Below are 18,616 nucleotides of genomic sequence, written 5' to 3'. Positions count from 1 at the left end.
TAAAAGCCTTTGATTTTTTAAAGAGCCAAGGCCCCCTTGCACATCAATGTTTAGTGCCAATCAACATTCAGCATTACATACTTTCTGTGGCCGGTCGTGTGCATGCATGATAAAACAAATACAGAGAAAATGACAATGGCAGGCTATGTGTTAGAGCCAAACCATGATAAGACAGATTGAAACGCGTCAGTCTAATTATTTTAAAGCACATGCTGAGTCACTCTTGTTGAGGATATGATAATACAAGAACTGAAAACAACATTCCTGAGTAAGTAAATGTAATTAGTAAGTTTCACTGCTTCTTCCAAGTAGACATTTACAAGTCCATAACTTGATGAGGTAGTTTGGAATTGTCAACTTTTAATTATTTTTATCACATGGTAGTAAAAGACTGTGAGTGACCGCTAAGTGTGACATTTTTTTCAGTGATTATTTTTGAGTTTTCTTCAGGAAAGAGACAGCAGTTAACATCTAGACATCAACATGCAACCATGCTCTTGAAGCTGAAAAGTTGCTGTGGAGGTAGACAATCAGCAAGAAAAAGCCCAGCCAGTCTCCTTTTTAAAATGGTTGAATCTCACAAAAATTTTCATTTTTCCCTTTCTAAAATGACATGGATATGCTGTTTTGCAATATCAAGATGTGGGTCAATACGCTGAGACTGTAGGACATATTTGCTAAGTTTTTAGGCTTTTGTTTTCATGTTTGTACCCTGCCCTATGACTTCCATTTTAAAATGCAAGAAAAGGTTAGGTATTAAAAATTTCAGAACACAATTTCATGTGGCAAGTAAATATGTACCAAGATTATGAACAAATAACTTTGACATAAAAAATAACTTGTCCTCTAATTGTAATCATTTAATTATGCCAATAACAGAATTACAATATCAAAACAGTGTTTTGGATTTTCAGACAAATAAGTCCACCAACCAGGTGTTTCCAGTTTCATCCGACTTCCCAAATGCACTGTAGGATCCATCGTCATGCTTATAGGTTAATTCCCTCTGGTAACCTGTAATAGGGGGACACATTGGAAGCTCCATTATCTCTGAGATGGATCATCTTTGAAGGAATGACAGCAATCACTTTGGAAAAAGCTTAGACTGTTGGTGAGATTAGTCTTGATCCATAGTTAGGTTTCCAAGAAGCAGCAAAAGGAAAATGTGGTGTCTGTTAGTTATCTCCAGTGGACATGGAGGGAAGTTCATGATCAACAGAATCTAATTCTGTTAGAAATGTCAACCAACTGATACTGTGAGAGATGTCCACATGACAAGACTTAGTAAATATATTGGTTTTCTGGTTTTTTTCTTCTTGTTCTTTTTTATAAATGTATGTTGGATATCACCTGGCCCTATTTCCTCTCCACTAGTTCATCTTTTCAAGCACCCACATAAAAAAAAAACATTAATTTGCAGCCATGTATGCATAGAAGTTACTTCTGGGAGCATTTGTTATTTTTGCAGTTTATTATAGTTCAACCATCTCCAAAGCTCTACCTACTTTTCAGTCTGATTTGCCATCTTCAGTTTTCATTCATGTCTTTTACAATTCACATAATTAACATCTCTTACCACTTTGCATGAAATTGATTCCCTTCTGTTTGATCGGTTCAGTCATCTGCCCAGTTACTTCCAGGTATTTGAGGATGTAAATATTTGGGGCGAAACGCACCATGTTTTGCTCTCCACAGCCATAGGGCATGAGAAGTAGCCCATCCAGATTTTGTAGGGCTCTTCCCATTACATCTCCTAGTTTAAAAAAAAACAGATTTTTTTTTTCAACTTTAAATTTGTTTTTTTTTTTTTTTACTTTCAGACTTTCAGAACATGCTTGTAGAGGAATACGAAGTGAAAGATGGCCTGATGTAGTTTTAACTTTGACTCCCATGTCACCTGGGGCTTCGTGTATAAACAGTGCGTATGCACAAAAAATGTGTACACCCGTTTCCGCGCTCACTGTGTGATGTATAAAAACTAAACTTGGTGTAAAGCCACACACATTTCCACTTTTGCCATGCCATGTTTTAGTGTGAATTCTACTCGTGTCATTATACATGAGGCTTCTGATATTTTTCAAGAACTTCCAAGTTCCTTTTCCTCAAGGAGTCTGGAAGTAGGAGATAGGGTGGAAAGACTGGTGGCAGGGCATATTTTGTGGGAAAGATGAGACTTTTTGGAATTTTTGAGGTATAGTTCATCCCAAAGCTATGGGTGCTCGGAGTTAATTTGGATAGGAGGGATCCTTACACATTTACATATGATTAGACCCGTTTCTCCATTTCTGGGAATAAACAAATCATATTTCATGCTGTTTGGTCTCTTGCATGGCTCGATAATAACATATTCGGCATTACCTAGAACAGACACAAATGCCTTAGCTGATCCTTCAATAAAGACATCTGGGAGGGTCACAGAAACGTTTTTTGTAACTGTATTTCCTGAAAAACAAAACAAGGAAATGTTAGGGTTGGTAAGCTCCCATAAAAAGTAAAGTATCATCTATCTATCTGGTTGTAACTTCACAAAAAGATTGCACGTCATTCAACCCCACTAAATCCAATTCAGGTTTGCAGGGAGTTGGTGTTGTGCCCTGCAATGAAAATGACTCCTCCCTAGGGCTTGATTAAAGGGATTAGGAGATAAGAACACTCATATATGTAGCCAAAAACTGAAACCATAACACACTATAACCAAGCCTAAAAACCAAAATGAAATCCTAAGTCAAAGAGAACAGAAACAGGTCAGAAAACTTTTAGAACTCAAAAACACACCCAGAAAGTAGTTCTAATTTCTTTTTAGGAAGTATCTTGAAACTCAGACAAACTCTAAATCTCAACAGCCACCCTTTATACCTTTGACCATAAACGTCACACAACACGTGACCATGCACACCCTAGCAACCATCCCAACAACCTCCATAAAATGGCAATGCCCAGTTAAAAACAAAATATCATCTCAGTAGGATGCAAGATAGCTAATATCTCTTAGATCTCTAAAACACCTGAATCCAATAAACCTAATAGCAGGAATGGATTCAGGTTCTCAAAATCCCCCACAAAGAGTTAGAAATTAGAAAATGTTTGAAAAAAAAAAAGCAAATATGTGGTGGCTCTGAGACTACAGATGTGCTCTGGTATCTGAAAGGTTGCCAGAAGGGATCCTACTCCATTGGGCTCCTACTCCAAGGCCCTAACCCTAACCTGAAAATTACTCCGGGGCGCTGTAAAATGGCTGACTCTGCACTCTGACCTCGGGGATTAATAAAATATATCAAAAGCAAATCTCTCTATTATAAAAAAAAAATCTTGGGAGGGAGATGAGTGAGACGAGACGTGATCATCTCGGAAGACACTTTGAAGTCCCGCGAGACTATTTGCACGACACGCCCTACTTACAAACAAATTCTCGGAGACACTTTAACGTCCCACGAGACAAAGAAGTGAGACAAAAGAACAGCTGCTGTACAGGCTTTTAAATGATCGACGCACAGCCCAACATGCAGATCATGCAGCACGGCACTAGCAGCCCTGGGGTGAGGGGGGAATAACTCATTCACTACAGCTTTATTACAGGCAAATATCAAGAAATAAAAAAATGAATGAAAATGAATGAAATGAAAATAACAATCAGAGCCCCCTAATTTAAAAAAAAATCAACAAATAATAAAATCAGAAATCACAACGGCTACAACTCTGAGTGCAAGACAAGAAGTATGCTAATCCATTACAGAATCTACACATACTGGGTTCAATATGGGACAGCCCGTTATCCTGACCTACATATCTTTGGGGATGTGGGAGAAAACTGTAAGACCCAGAGGAGAAACCAAACAGACATGGTGGGACTTGCAAACTCCACATGGAATGACAAGTGCAAGAGTCAAATGAGGATTCATGGGCCAGTAAAAGTAACCACTGTGCCACCCCATTTGTAAAAATTAGGTCTAATAAAAAACAAAAAGCTGGATATATATTAGCTAACCAATTATGTGTGGCCTGCCTACCAATGCTAAAAATTAATCAATCTGGAGAGTGTAGAAATTGTGCTTCTTTCCCCAACATCATTTTGCTTTGTCAATAATTTGTCAGTTCTCCATAGCCTTTTTCTTTGTTTTATATCAACACAACGTAGATGATCAAATCAGTTTTGGGATTAGAGAGATAGGTTAACTGTTACCTTTCAAAACCTGTTTCTGTCATATTACTCCCTTTCCTGCACTTACTGTAGTTCTGTATCTTTAGCCACATCCGTCATGCCCCATTTGCTCTTATTTATTCCCACCAGTGTTACCCTTTGTATTGTTTCTCCATTACTATTGCTGTGATCACAGTGGGACCATACGCAGTAGTCTGGCCGTCTGCGAGAAGGGCTGGCAAGAGATGATATTATTACAAGTCTCACATACAAGAAATAAGTGCCGAATATCTTTGGTAGCATCTTCAGTAAGGACTTTATTTGTTTCTGTATTTAGTTTTTGATTTCAGAAAGATCCATGGCTAACTGGATAATTTAATAGAGTAACAAGTAAAAATAAGCAGAGTGATGGATGTACAAAGAAGAAAAAGAATGGCAGAGATGGCTGCTCACCTTTCAGACACAGTAGGGAGTTCTGAGTTTCAGCTTTCTTCAACCCTTCAGCCTTATTACAAAAGAAGAGAAGACAGCAGTGAATGAAAACCCCAATTCACCTTTGAATTCCTGCCTGAGTATCACACTTTGCTCCTACGGTGAGGATCTGCAAGTGTGTGTGATGAAAGAGGATTGTGGAGTTCTGTATCAATCAATCAATCAATCAATCAATCAATCAATCAATCAATCAATCAATCAATCAATTGAGAGTCCTGGAGTGCTTGTAGGTGCCTGTGTGAGCAACAATGTACCACGTTAATACATACATGTATTTACGTTAAGTGCTTCATTCACACCGCAGAGTAGGATAACACCTGCACCCAATCAGGGCTATAGGAAGCCTGCAGGGCAGAGAGGAAAAATCAGATCAAATCAAAAAAATAAGAAATAGAATCAAGGAAAAGAGAATGGAGCTTATGGGAGGAGAAAGAAACCAGGATGGTGAGGAGACACTCTTGTGAAGAAGGGAGTCAGGTGGTTGGTAGTATGCTCCAGGGAAGCAAACGGCAGGCCTGCACTCGAGTGTGGGGCTGGAGAGTAGGCGCTCTGTCTGAGCAATGCAGAGAGAAGTAAGAGTAACCTTATTGTACTGTATCTCCTTTTTGATGCCTATGGACTGGCTGAGATAGATGTGAGTGGGGTTCAGCAGGGATTCCTACAAACGCCAATGGACAGGCAGTAGGAATCCGAAACTGGGATTTTTTGGATGACTGCACCTGACGGCTGACATCTCCTCATGCTGCAAGGTCCTGATGGGATAAACTGAGGAGACACTGAACTTTAGAAAAAGGCATTAGGGCTTGTGAGTGTTTTTATGGAAGAACCTGCCTGGGATTTTAACCTCATTTTAACTGTTTTAGGACGAATGTTGACTTTTGTCGACACAAGGGGTTGAGGGTGGATATCAGGGGCAGAGGGCAAAAGAAAGCTGTAAATGTTGATAAAACTCACTGTTACATTACAGGTAGACCCCCTCTTTGCTTGGAGGATTTTTAGACTCATCGACTTGATGTCAAAACCCTGCATGTGCGCGAGTTGCATAAAGTAAGCGACATCTAGAATGACATCGACATCGGGTGAGAGAGAGATGCAAATGCAGAAAGCAAAATACTTTGTGCCTATTGTTTACTTTTTGCATTTGATTGTTGAATCAGACTCTGACTTTATCGAACTCGATTTTGATACAAGTGATCTAGAGATTGAAAATGAAAGTCAGGTGTCTACATCAGCTGATCACAGTGCTGCAGATGTTCCAACGAAAATGTTCACCCTGGGAGGACTACACAGACATCGATCTGTGGGAGACAACCTAGCAGCTGGACTTCACCAAATGATGCAGCCTGGTAGTGGACACTACAGATTAGCAGTCTGTGACGATGCGGGTTCCACTCCATGCTCCCATTCCGGCTTGTGGGAGCTCTTGAACCCGACAACGTTGGTAATGTCACCAATGAGCTAGGCAGTGAGGCACTTCAATGAAGCAAGGGGACGGTGCAAAAAGTGCAAAGTACTTTTATTTAAAACAGCAACAACAAAGTGTCCAAATTAAATAAAGTGCAGTGCATCAAATATAAGTCATTAAATAAATAGTACGTTAAAACAAGTGAAAAGGTGGACGTTAAAATCCAATACAAAATAAATCCTTTAAAACATGAGGTTAAAATAATGGCTGGAAGCAGTCTCTTCAAAACACAAAGCACGGTGCCTTTCTACTGGTGACTCCCCTGCTTCTCCTGCACCAGGGGAGCCACCCTACCTGCAGCTGACCTTCTCTCTGCCTTCTCCTGCTGGTCTGTTCGCTTTGCCGATCCCTGGCTCCGGTAGGCTTCACCAAACCGCGACTTGGGCTTCCCAGCGACCAGGGCGCTCATGCTGGGGCTTTCACATCCCAAGTCTCAACTCTCGCTGCCTTCTTGGCCTTATGTGGCGAGTCACCCTCCTTCCGGTCACTCCCGCTCCTCAAAATGCTCAGCGGGAGCGACCACTACCAACTGCTCCCAGGGTGCCAGCCAAACACCCCACGAGGGCTCACTGTCCAGCTGCCTCTCTCTCTCCACAGAGAGCACATTTGCTCACACACGCACCGGCTTTCTCCTCACTGCTTCCTGCATTCTTCTACTTCTATCCTCCGTATGTCTTTTATTCTCTTTCTCTCCTCCCCTAGCCGCCACGCGCTCCTATTTATCACGGGGACGTGGATCAGATGTGGCAATTAGCAGCTCCCGGCACCAATTACGGAGGTGGATGACTCCTCACCTGTGCATTTAAGTGAGGACCGACTGTCTTATATATAACCGTCTACACGTGGACGTGTGTCTGTATGTCTGTCCAGCCCGGAAGTGAGATGTGAAGGTGGGGTAAGGGCTTTACCTCCAAGGTAACAGAAAACTCGCTTAGCTGCTAATACGCAAGTGAGGCGAGCATGTCGGCAAAAAAAAAATCTCTGAAGAAGGACAAAGTCGCTTAGCCGCTAACATCGGCAAAATGTTATCACTTTTACTTTTCCTCCCATCGCTAATACACAAGTGATGCGAGCACGTCGGCGAAATGAAACCTCCGAGGAGAGAGATGTCCAGAGTAGTTCCTTTCAATTACCTGACATCTCTACAGTTAAGTTTTTTTTCTTATGGTTTCAATAGTTTCTAGGACCCCGGGCTTTTTACAGCACAGGCTTACACAGTTAGCATGTAATAAGTATGCGAATATGCCTACAGTAGGGGCTCCTAGAACATAAAACCAGAGTGACATATGTCATAACTAAATATTTTATTTTGATTTATGCATGAAACCATTGCTTTGTGTGGTTTTTACCTCTACTAGCAGCGTCCGAATGACTGTGTCAGCCCGACCACGTGATGGAACGGTCACAACTTCATTTCCACACAGCTCTTTGGTGTTTAGAGACTCTGCACGGACTGTGATGTTTATCTCTCCTAAAGAGAAAAAGCAATATATTAGTTGGAGAGTAAGTGGTGAGATCTTCTGACTGAGATTACCAGGAGAGCCACAGCAGTCAGAAGCATGCTGCCCAGTGCCTTGAAGGTTTAAGAGTCCTGCTACAGTACATGACAGTGCGGCTGTTTCACAGGTTTAAGTATACATTGAAATTTATTATAAAATGTCAGATTAAAATGAGATGCTTTCTTGAATACTCCCCTCATGCTTATGACAGTAACACAAAACCAACAATTAATTAATTAATTAAAATATCATACACTGAAATCAACAAGTGGTGTGACACACACGGCACATATTTACAAGAGCAATGCATCTATCAGTATTAAGTAACTGTCAAGTACTCCTGTCATGTTTAAAGTCTGCCACTGAATCTAGAGGTAATCTCTCTATTATATTAAAAAATGTTTCCATCGTGTCCGTGTTATTCAGCCTTGACCACTCCCCTTCACACCGCTCGCCCAATCATTACTCCTACTGTGCATATCCTTTCTCTGTCCCACCCCATGACACTGTCAGTGCTAACTTACCTTTCAGCACAGTGAGTTATAATGGCAAGACAGAATAACAAATTATCTATTCAAGAACGTTGAATTTTAGATTGCAATAGAAAAAATGCAGCAAGAGCTGATAATGAATGTCAAAAAAAAGAAAATGAACAAAAAAGAGCTGTATATAATAAAAATCAAGAGCAAAGAGAATTGTACAATGAATGAGAAAGAGAAAAATATCTCTAACAATATGCAAATACAAAAGCAAAATTGAATGTAAAGTAGAGGATAAAATAATTCATAATATTGTTTTTGATAAGGCATTAATGTAATTTAATTTTTTATCTACTTTTTATTACTTTTTTATTATGTTTTACTTCTACTTGTACTTTTATTTTTTACTGTGTTTTATTATTCATTGATATTTAAAATAGACAGTTGTAGTCAGTAAGTCACTAATCTGCTATATCCTAACTACAGGGTCACGGGGGGTCTGCTGGAGCCAATCCCAGCCAGCACAGGGCGCAAGGCAGGAACAATCCCCGGGCAGGGTGCCAGCCCAGCGCAGGGCACACACACCAAGCCCAATTTAGAATCGCCAATGCACCTAACCTGCATGTCTTTAGACTGTGGGAGGGAACCAGAGCACTCAGAGGAAACCCACGCAGACACGGGGAAAACATGCAAACTCCACAGAGGGAGGACCTGGGAAGCGATCCCGGGTCTCCTAACTACGAGGCAGCAGCGCTACCACTGTGCCACCCCAGTTGTAGTGAAATACTCAAGTAACTGATTTTCTAAAAATCAATCTATAATAACTAAGGATCAAACCGTTTTTCTCCCACACCCAGCATAATCTTCTATAAAACCATCTCTTTAAATACAACCACTTTCTCTAATGGAGGAGCATCCCAATGCCCTTCAAGTGGCTCAGCCGCGATATATCAGGCACCCAGTGCCTGGCCCCGGAGGTTGGCGAGCAAAGCATGCAGAGGGTGGAGCCTACCTAGTAATAATAATAATAATAATAATAATAATAATAAATCTTTACATTTATATAGCACTTTTCTATTACTCAAAGCTCTTTGGTGAGTGGGGAGCCACTTCATCCAACACTAATGTGTAGCATCCACCTGAATGATGTGACAGCAGCCATTTTTGTACCAGTACGCACATAGATATTAGGTGGTGAAAGGATGAAAGAAATAGCCAGTTAGAGATGGAATGATTAGGGGGCCGCAATGATTAGGCCATGGTGGGCAATTTAGCCTGGACATCGAGGCACACCCTACTGTTTATGAAGGATGTCCAGGAATCTTTTATGACCACAGAGGGTCAGGACTTCAGTTTTACATCTCATCTGAAGGACAGCACCTTTTTTACAGCACCGTGTCCTCATCACTGCACTAGGGCATTGGGATCCACATGCAGACCACAGGGTAAGCACCCCTGTTGGTCCCACCAACACTTCTTCCAGCCGCAACCCATACTTTTCCAAGATGACTATTCAAATACTGGCAGGGCCCAAACATGCTTAGCGTGACATGGATGACCTGCTCTGAAATGCATGTGTGTAGCTGCTGGTGAAAGTACAAGTTATTTGTGTGTATAATGTACTCTCATTTGTCTTCAGAGAAGAGGTGACATATGATTAGTGAGGTCGACTTACCTAGAACTGTCGGGGTAAGAGTCCAGTTGAAGGTTTGGATTTCACTAGAACATAGGCAGGTTTTGTACTTGCATCCCTCACATGGCTTTAGGTGGTAATCTTGGGATTCAACTGCAGTAACTTGTACCTAGGGGACAGGGTTAAGGGAAGAATTTTAGGGATGAAAAAGGGCAGGAAATAAAAAGAAAATGTGTCAAAACAGAAATGCAAAGAGGAAAACTATACACAAATGCAGAGAAACCACATACCATGCAAATAATAGGGTAAGTGTATCTTTTGCAGTTTATAGCACCACATCATATGCAATTCCTTGAAAAACTCTAAATGAGACACCCATCCATGTGTCTGTATTAATTGTTGCAGGCAGCGATTAAGTCTTGATTTAGACACCTCTGGATTAGCCTGTGAATTTAGATTTAGATTCTGTCCGGCAAATTCCACTCTTTTATTGCAAGCCTGGGAGCTGCCCATCACTGCCTTCTATTCACAGTAGTCTAACAAACAGACTACTACAGCTTTTGAAAAGCAGTGGACAAAAAACTTAACACTAATAACATTTTAACATGTAGCTGAACTTGTCTTCTATTTTTTGTTAAGTGTCCACCAAATTAAACTCCTGCAGCTTTCTTCACAATGACTGACCGACATGGACAAAGTCAACATACTAGCTGTGCTGCTGGAAAGACAGTTTTGCACGTGTTCTGGTAAACAAGTTTGTGAATACATGACAGAAAAGGCCAATGGTACCTTCAATGTGAGCATATTAGTTGCTAAGTATATTTTTTTCAGCATGCATATATCACCGTATTCTTTATTCAGATCACTTTTGTTCCATGCACTTTAGTTGTGCAAAATGATTCTGCATCTAATATCATGCATAGGTGGAATGGTGGCTCTGAGGCTAGGGATCTGCACTGGCAATCGGAAGGTTGCCAGTTCGAATCCTGTAAAATACCAAAAAGGACTCTGCTCTCTTGGGCCCTTGAACAAAGCCTTTAAACTGCAATTGCTAAGCGCTTTCAGTAGTGAGAAAAGCGCTATATAAATGCAAAGAATTATGCAGTTAGATGTTGTGAATAATCAAAAATAATAATTGATTCTAACTGCATGTATAATAGATAAGAACTAAGAGAACAGCAATGTGTAAAAGTACACAATGCTGTTTGATATAATTAACATATTCCCTAATAACCCTGAAGAACTCATTTATATATATGTATTGTGGTGGACGGTTAGAGCCCTTGCCTGTCTGAATGGCTCTGTACTGGAAAGGGAGAGAGCTTATCCAGGGCATTACCTCCGCCGGAATGCTACAGAGCAGCCCCCCTGGCTTACAGCAGTTTTACGGGTTTGGAGCATGGAAACTGAGCCCTTGGTTGCAACACTTCCATCACACCCAAAAGTGCTGCCAGAAGAAGGTCATCAAGCACCTGGAGCACTTCTGGGTGCACTATAAAGGAAGCCAGCTGCCACTACTCCGGGAGCCAGAGTTGGGAGGTAGAAGATGAAGCTTGCTAGGAGGAGTGGAGGTGGACAGAGCAGAAGACAAGTGAGAGGGAGAAAGAAAAGAAGAAGAAGAAGAGAAGTGTGCTGTGTGTCCTGTATTTGTGCTGGAAACTATGCTGTGAAGGTGGGAAACGAGGGAAAGTATTTCCCATGTGGAAAAATAAAAAGGCTGTCTGTGTCAGGAGCACATTATATACACTAGGGACGTCCAAAACGTTTCTGCACTTTTTTTAAACTCTATTTATTAAGAATTTCAAAAAACAAATTTCAGCATTTTTCTACACAGTCACCTTCCTTTGTGAAGCGATTTTCCAGTTTCCCCATATATATATTAAAGTGAAGTAAATTTTATAAATTTGAAAGTGTCTTGTCTTTTCTTGCCACTTACAATGAATGGGGCTGATAGGTACCAGAGTCCATAGGAGAATTAAAAAGCCTTAGAACTTCCAAATACATCCACTTTGAAGCAACAAAGATTTCGATTTAAGAAAACATACACACTGCATTTCATGCATCCTTGTGATAATGGGTAAATACTTGAAATAATTATTTCATCATGGATTCTTGCAACTATTTTTCTTCAGGTAAGAGTTCATTTCCTTCATTTTCCTTCATTTCCTTCATTTCCTTTTCACTTGCCTGATCACACATCATTGTGAGTGAAGTTATGACAACTGAATAAGCCCTCAGTGCCAAGCTCTATTCTACTCATTGTTCTGCTTTTATTTCTGCAGTTCTTTTTCTGCAGTGGTTGTGTTCTGTCATGGCTTGTAACAACAGACAGATGCATGCTCAAATCTATTAAATATTATTAACTAAACTGCTCCGACTTGTCACCTATTACATTCTGTGCTGTTATTTTTTCATAACCTATAGAGCAGGATTCACCCCACGTGGCAGCATTGTGGTAAACAGTGCACCTACTATTGTTTTATTTTGTTAAGTACAGTTACATTGTACTTATTCCTCTGATTAAGTTAACCACAGGAGTTAAAGCAAACAGGATGGCCCATTGAGAGATGCAGACAGTGGACGTGGGAAATTCAAGATTCATTTAAGCAGTTGGGTGTACAGTCACCATTACATTACATGCCGCATGATTCAGGTATTACCTCTGCTGACCTCTGTTCCATTGCAAATATATTTTTATAGAAACAAGTGTTTTGTATTTACTTTGCCTTCACATCTCATTTGTGAGAGGGTAGCTTTTCCAAAATCTGATCTCTTTCTGCTACATTTCTTTTAACTGGATAAAAGCTAGGCTATCCAAAAACAAGAAAGGGAATTCTAGTGGCCTCTTTAGCATTCAATCCAATGAATGAACAGGCACAGTTGCAGTTCATTTTCAGATAGCCGAATACTTTAACTGTCATGGTATATGTAAGAAATGGTAGACAATGACCTGATAAGATCGTTAACAGACAGAAAGATTGTATCAAGTTTTGTTTTTAGTTCTGCAGAAAATAAAGTTATATGTATAGGAAAATGGTAATAATATCCAATGTACACATGTACGCTTGAGGACTTTCCAAAGTCAATAATACCAATGGTGATCAGGAGTGGGCACTGCCGCTACCCATGTCTCTCCATGTCTCTCCACAATGTGTAGCTGTCGCCTGGAGACGACACTTAGCTCTGCCCATGCTGGGCATCAGAAGTGCCCCAACTTCTTGAGAGCCCAGAGATGGAGGTCATTTTTTGACCTGAGTGATACATTGAGGCAGAACTGTCCATCAAATTGTTTTGCGAGACGTGCATGGATCATGAGTTTCTTTTGCTTTGTTTGGACAGCTTATTATTATTAAATGGGGATGTGGCTGGGTTGACACCCCAAATACTGCAAAGTCTCAGCAAATTACTCATAACATATAACATAGTATATATAAGTGGTTCTCAAACTGTGGGGTGGGCCCCCCTATTGGGGCACAAAGTAACAAAAAGCGGGGTGTGAAGATGTGAAAAAAAGAAAATAAGAATCAAAAATATGAAAAATACATCTATTGAAACCAAAACAAATTAACTTAAACTACATTCTGATACTAGAAAAATAAATATAGAGTTAGATAAATGTCGATAAAAGTTAAGTAGGTATAATAAAATATGCATCTATGATATATCATTAATTAAAAAAGAACAAATTGGTATTAGTGGGATCCTTTCAAAAAAACGTTAGGGGGGCGCGATTAAAACTGTTATAAAAACTCGGGTTGCAAATACTTAAAGGTTGAGAAATGCTGGTACTGTATATACTGCATATTGTGAATCAAGGTTAGGCTATCCAAAAACAAGACAGGAAACTCTAGTGGCCTCTTTGGTCAGCAGATTTCAATCCAATTAATGAGATGGGACAAATAATTTGGCATAATGCTCAGCACTGGTTAATTTTTAGAAACAGTGGCACACTTTCAACTTGAACTGGGCTAGCATTCTTGTAATACACAGCTGATATTTCATAGTCCATACTACAAAATGTCACATATTCTGATATTGTATTAATTAAATGAAACAACTAGCAACTGCCAGAAAGGCTTTAAAAATTAAAAAATGGGCAGAGATGGTGTTCAGGTCTTTAAGAAATCATATTTTTGTATATAAGGGCACTGAGTTAATTAATTGCCCCCTTAATCAAGTGTAGAACAATGCTCCCCCAATTCCAGAGTGATGCTAGAGAAAGTAGTTGAAATATCCATGCCAGATGTGTTTGAGTCAATATTCTACTAAAGGTGGAGCTGTGCTTGATGTGTCAGCATAGCCAGTAGCTTACAGTGACGGTGACAATAAAATCATAATCCTATCAAAGTGAACAAGTAAACCATAGCAATATAAATTTAATTTATGTTCATAAAATAAACTGATTAGACCTATATAATTGCAAAATTCAATGAAATCTAAGTATAATCATCAATTTTAAACACTCACCAAGTGACTCCTGTTTACTCTGTTTATGCCAGCGCATGCAGAGAACACAACATCATCATCCACTCAATGCACAATGTCAGAGTTTTTCAAATGAGTGGTCAACTATAGAAATTTTTTTAGTGAGAGTCAAGAGTGCAAACAATCAATTCAAAAATAATAGTGAACAACAAAAGATGATATTGTATTTGCTAAGTTGTAACGCAAGTTGCAATTTAAGCTCATTTGGGAGATGTTATCTGACTTAGCAATTCATTCGAAGTCTAATGTTACAGTCATGTTATTGCATAGATTTTTGGTGCATCTATGCATTATAAGCTACGCTAATTGGGGGCTTACTTTATTATTGTTATTGTTGTGGTTTCCGATTTTGTTTTCTGAAAATTAAACATAGCAAGTACAAGTCTAAAGATTAGAATTAGTTTGATGTTGCTATTATTTGAAATAGCATGAATGTTCACTATAAAAGAAAAAAAACCCTGCAAAGCAGCAACAATACTTTTCAGCAAGTATACAAAATTCTGACTCCAACGTGTATCATAATCCAGGCTCCTCAAATGCGTGAAAAGTTTTAAAGCTTCTTTTAAATAAAAGCATTACAGCGGTCCTGTGCTGCTGAATATTTTAATTCCCCAACTTGCATGCATTGAAAAAGGAAACATGAAACACTCTCAAAACATTAATAAAAAAGTAATTAGTATAAAGAAAATAGGTCACCATTATGCAGCTGGCAAGGTAGTTGAAAATGCTAGCCTTCAGGTTAAATGCCTCACCACGGACCACTGAATATGGCAAAGTGAGTTCCACAAAGAAAGGTTGGAAGACGGTCAGAAATGTGGGAGGGGCAAGACCGAAGCCCCCTGGAGAGGTGCAAAAGGCATCTGCCTGCCATTCAGTGATGGAGTCTGGAACAGTGCGATGGAGGTTAAGGGAACCCGTTTCACTATAAAGAAAGGAAACAAGAGAAAATGACACATGAACCCAGAAAACTGTGCTCAGGTTGTACATTCTTCTTCTGCTTTACTGTTGAGGTAGCAGAGAATCATTAAGCATATATCAAAGGAATTCTTTTTTCAGAATCACTTAAACTCACATGTAAGTTCTCTTCTTTTAAAATTAAATATCCAGTACAAAGTTTCTTGTCTGTGCACTTGGGTATCTCTGGATGACTTTGTGTCAAGTCTACCATAAGTGGTTTATTTTTGGGAGTGTGGGATCTACAGCTTGGTCTGTTGTGCTCCAGTTCAAAACTTAAGAGTAAAGAAGCCTATGGAGCCTAGAAAGTATATGAGAACACAACTAGAAACTATTGGTACCTACCAATTCCAAAAAAAGACAAGACATAACACTGAAGAAAAACAAAACAATTCAGTTTTTTCTTTAGCTGTGCTGCATTGTAACATAATTATTTCCATTGTTTGCTACAAAGATTTTTCAGGATTTCTCCAAAAATCTTTCTGTCCCGTCTTGATTTAAAATTTCTAAAAATGGCACTACTCTTTGAAGAAGACTCTCATGTATCCTTCATACTCATCATCATCTACTATGGTAGGCATGCCCTTTGGCTCTGACATTACTTTTCTCTGTAATACTTGCTTCAAATTATTCTTTCATTCAGTAACACATTATTTCTTATTCAGAATGTGCAAACTCCACATTTTAATAATTTTCACAAAACCTTTAACATTTACTGGAGTTTAATTTTTACACATGATCTCCATCATATAACACTTTCCTTCAGTTAGTGATAGTGGAAGCAATACAACTGTTGTCCCATTACCACTGTAGTCCAAGTCCTCTCCTTACTTACCCTACTGAAACAAGATCCCAAATCCAGGTCTCGGGGAAGAACTTGCGGACTGTCTCCACTTTAGGTTTACTGGGAGTTTTTACAAGACTAGCCTCTGTGCAGTTTGTGAAAGAAGAGAAATATAAAGTGTCATAAAAGAGAAATTGGTCTTCGCATCATTGATTTCATTATTAAATTTGAAATTCAGCCAGGAGTTTTATTTCAGTGGTTTGTAAAATATTGTATATCAAGGCAGGGGAAATGGAAAATGTCAAAAACGGTTGGAAGAATGGTTTGGAAGAACAGAAATGATCTGATTAAAAGGGTATTTATAAACCCACCATACCGTAATACACATTCATCTGTCCATTTTCTCAATTTTTCAGAGCAACAACACTAACCTGTTTCTTAAAATGTGCTACTCTCTTTAAAAATGTATCTTCACAAAATCAAATAACTACAGAACAATTATAGTAGTTCACAGTTGATAATCCAGAAGGAAAATCCTTTCTGGATGAAATGCCTCTTGCTTCCATTAAAATAGTCATTTTTTCAGTGGGACATCAAAACACCTTGCTAGACTTTCTGGGACTGCTGACCAGTATTCTTAAGTCAATCAGTTTTCTTGATAAAATTGCAGTTGGTGAAAACTTTATATTTTTATTGAAAGGGTAGGGAATCTCCTAGTTTTCAGACTTTGTAAATTATCAAACTGAGGCTACCAATTAATTCTTGCTTTCAAAGAATTCCTGTCTCCAAGCAATTGACACACTGATGTTGATTCTAATGGCCCAAATCAGAAAGTCAACCAGCACTTGGAACATTATTTGAAGTGCCATATCATAACCTTTTGAGACCAGCTGAACAGGTGAATGTCTACTGCCTTAGAGTGAATGCTCCAGTAATGTTCTTAAAAATGTTTTCAGATCAGACACACTCATTAGATTTTGGAGGAATGAGACTGATGTTAAGAGAAGATGACAGGTTGAGACCTTTCATTCACCTTGTGTCAGTCCACTTTTAAGCTTTTAGAAGCTAAAAGATCAATTTGAAAAAACAAAACAAAATGGGTCACCCTTGAATCACCCTAAACACTTTTTGCATCTCTTGTGACTTTAATTTGTCACATATTTTTGAATCTTTGTCAAAAGGGACTTTCCTTCACAGCATTATTTACATCATTGCTCACAATATGGAGTAATGGATAGACGGCTGCCTTACTCTCAGGTTCGTCGTCTGTACCAGAACCTTCATCTGCTAAAGGTTTATCACTGATATAGCAAGGAACAGGCCTTGCCACTTCAGCATTTGTCAATATCTTCAGACACAAGCTCTGGAAAGAACAATGAAAATAAAAAAAATGCAATTATAATACAGGAAATCAACATTTTTTGTTTTAGATTTCTGTACTTGTTTAAGACAAAATCTGTGACTCGGTGAGTTGCAGAATGTTGTTCACTACAGACATTGGAGAATTCCCTCCTCATACCTAAAACACTTGGATATATCTATATGACCTATTATTTCTTCACAAAATAAATGGAAGGCTTTTCACTCCCAATAAAGCCATACATATCTGAAAAATATATCTCATGTGGAAAGCCAGCCCCCAGACACAGACAGACAGACACCAGAATGTCCAAAACACACACGTTTATTTTATATATAGGCACCACAATGCCTTAGTCACCAACAGACTCGTCTTTCTCTCCTTCTCTTTCTCTGTCTCTGTCACCTCTACTCCCCTCCTCAAAGCTCCGTCTCCTTCCTCCCAACTCCGGCTCGTCTACTGGAGGGAGGTGGCCCCTTTTATAATAACCCAGATGGGCTCCAGGTGCTCTGTCCAACGACACTTCCTGGTGTGGCAGAAGTGTCAGATGAGCACCCGGAAGCACTCTGGGTGCCCCTGAGATTTCTTCCAGCAGCACTTCCTGGTGTGATTGATCGTCTGCTAAACCCAGGTAACTCAAAGGAATGCCTCCAAAATACTTTCAGTGAAACTTGTGAGGCTATTGCTGTATTTTTCAATCAAAAAATTAATGATATTAGAAGTAATATAGTATATCTCCCCAACACTGTGGATCCTCTTAAGCCCCAGTACTCCATTATAAACAAATTAAATTCTTTCACCAGGATAGATTTACCTGATTTACATAAAATAATTTCTCAACTGAGACCCCTCCACCTGCATCCTTGACCCAATACCAACAAGTTTATTCAAAGAAATATCTAGCGTGCTAATTGATAGTATTCTTGACATAGTAAACTTGTCATTAGATACGGGGGTCTTCCCAGACTGTATTAAGACTGTTGTAGTTAAACCCCTACTCAAGAAAAATAATCTTGACCCCTCTGCTTTTGAAAATTTTAGACCCATTTCTAACCTGCCTTTCTTAAGTAAAATTCTAGAGAAGGCAGTCATTATGCAGTTAAATGACCACCTCAATAAACATACTGTTTTTGATAAATTTCAGTCAGGTTTCAGAACAAATCACAGCACAGAAACTGCACTCGTTAAAATAGTAAATGACTTGCGGGTAAATGCAGACAGAGGCCATTTATCTGTTCTCATCCTCTTAGATCTGAGTGCCGCATTCAATACCATTGATCACAATATTCTTAGAAATCGCCTTAGTCAGTGGGTGGGCCTCTCTGGC

At 39.3% G+C, this 18,616-nt stretch overlaps 1 protein-coding gene across 1 annotated transcript in view; it reads right to left on the bottom strand.

Annotated features, from left to right (window-relative positions):
• The window catches only part of LOC114669502 (alpha-2-macroglobulin-like protein 1), a 100,276-nt gene that overhangs the window by 21,597 nt on the left and 60,063 nt on the right, over window positions 1–18,616 (bottom strand). Inside the window, exons 16-24 of the mRNA XM_051922566.1 lie at window positions 17,181–17,292; window positions 15,981–16,074; window positions 14,888–15,113; window positions 9,749–9,875; window positions 7,445–7,566; window positions 4,592–4,643; window positions 2,359–2,442; window positions 1,577–1,753; window positions 933–1,014 (exon numbers count right to left, since the gene is read on the bottom strand). Of these exons, the coding sequence (XP_051778526.1) occupies window positions 933–1,014; window positions 1,577–1,753; window positions 2,359–2,442; window positions 4,592–4,643; window positions 7,445–7,566; window positions 9,749–9,875; window positions 14,888–15,113; window positions 15,981–16,074; window positions 17,181–17,292 (1,076 nt within the window). The remainder of the gene's footprint in view (window positions 1–932; window positions 1,015–1,576; window positions 1,754–2,358; window positions 2,443–4,591; window positions 4,644–7,444; window positions 7,567–9,748; window positions 9,876–14,887; window positions 15,114–15,980; window positions 16,075–17,180; window positions 17,293–18,616) is intronic.

This window comes from Erpetoichthys calabaricus, chromosome 2, assembly GCF_900747795.2.
Source record: "Erpetoichthys calabaricus chromosome 2, fErpCal1.3, whole genome shotgun sequence".
NCBI classification, from domain to species: Eukaryota; Metazoa; Chordata; class Cladistia; order Polypteriformes; family Polypteridae; genus Erpetoichthys; species Erpetoichthys calabaricus.
Note: the sequence above shows the minus strand (reverse complement) of the source record. Positions and strands in the feature narration are given on the sequence as shown.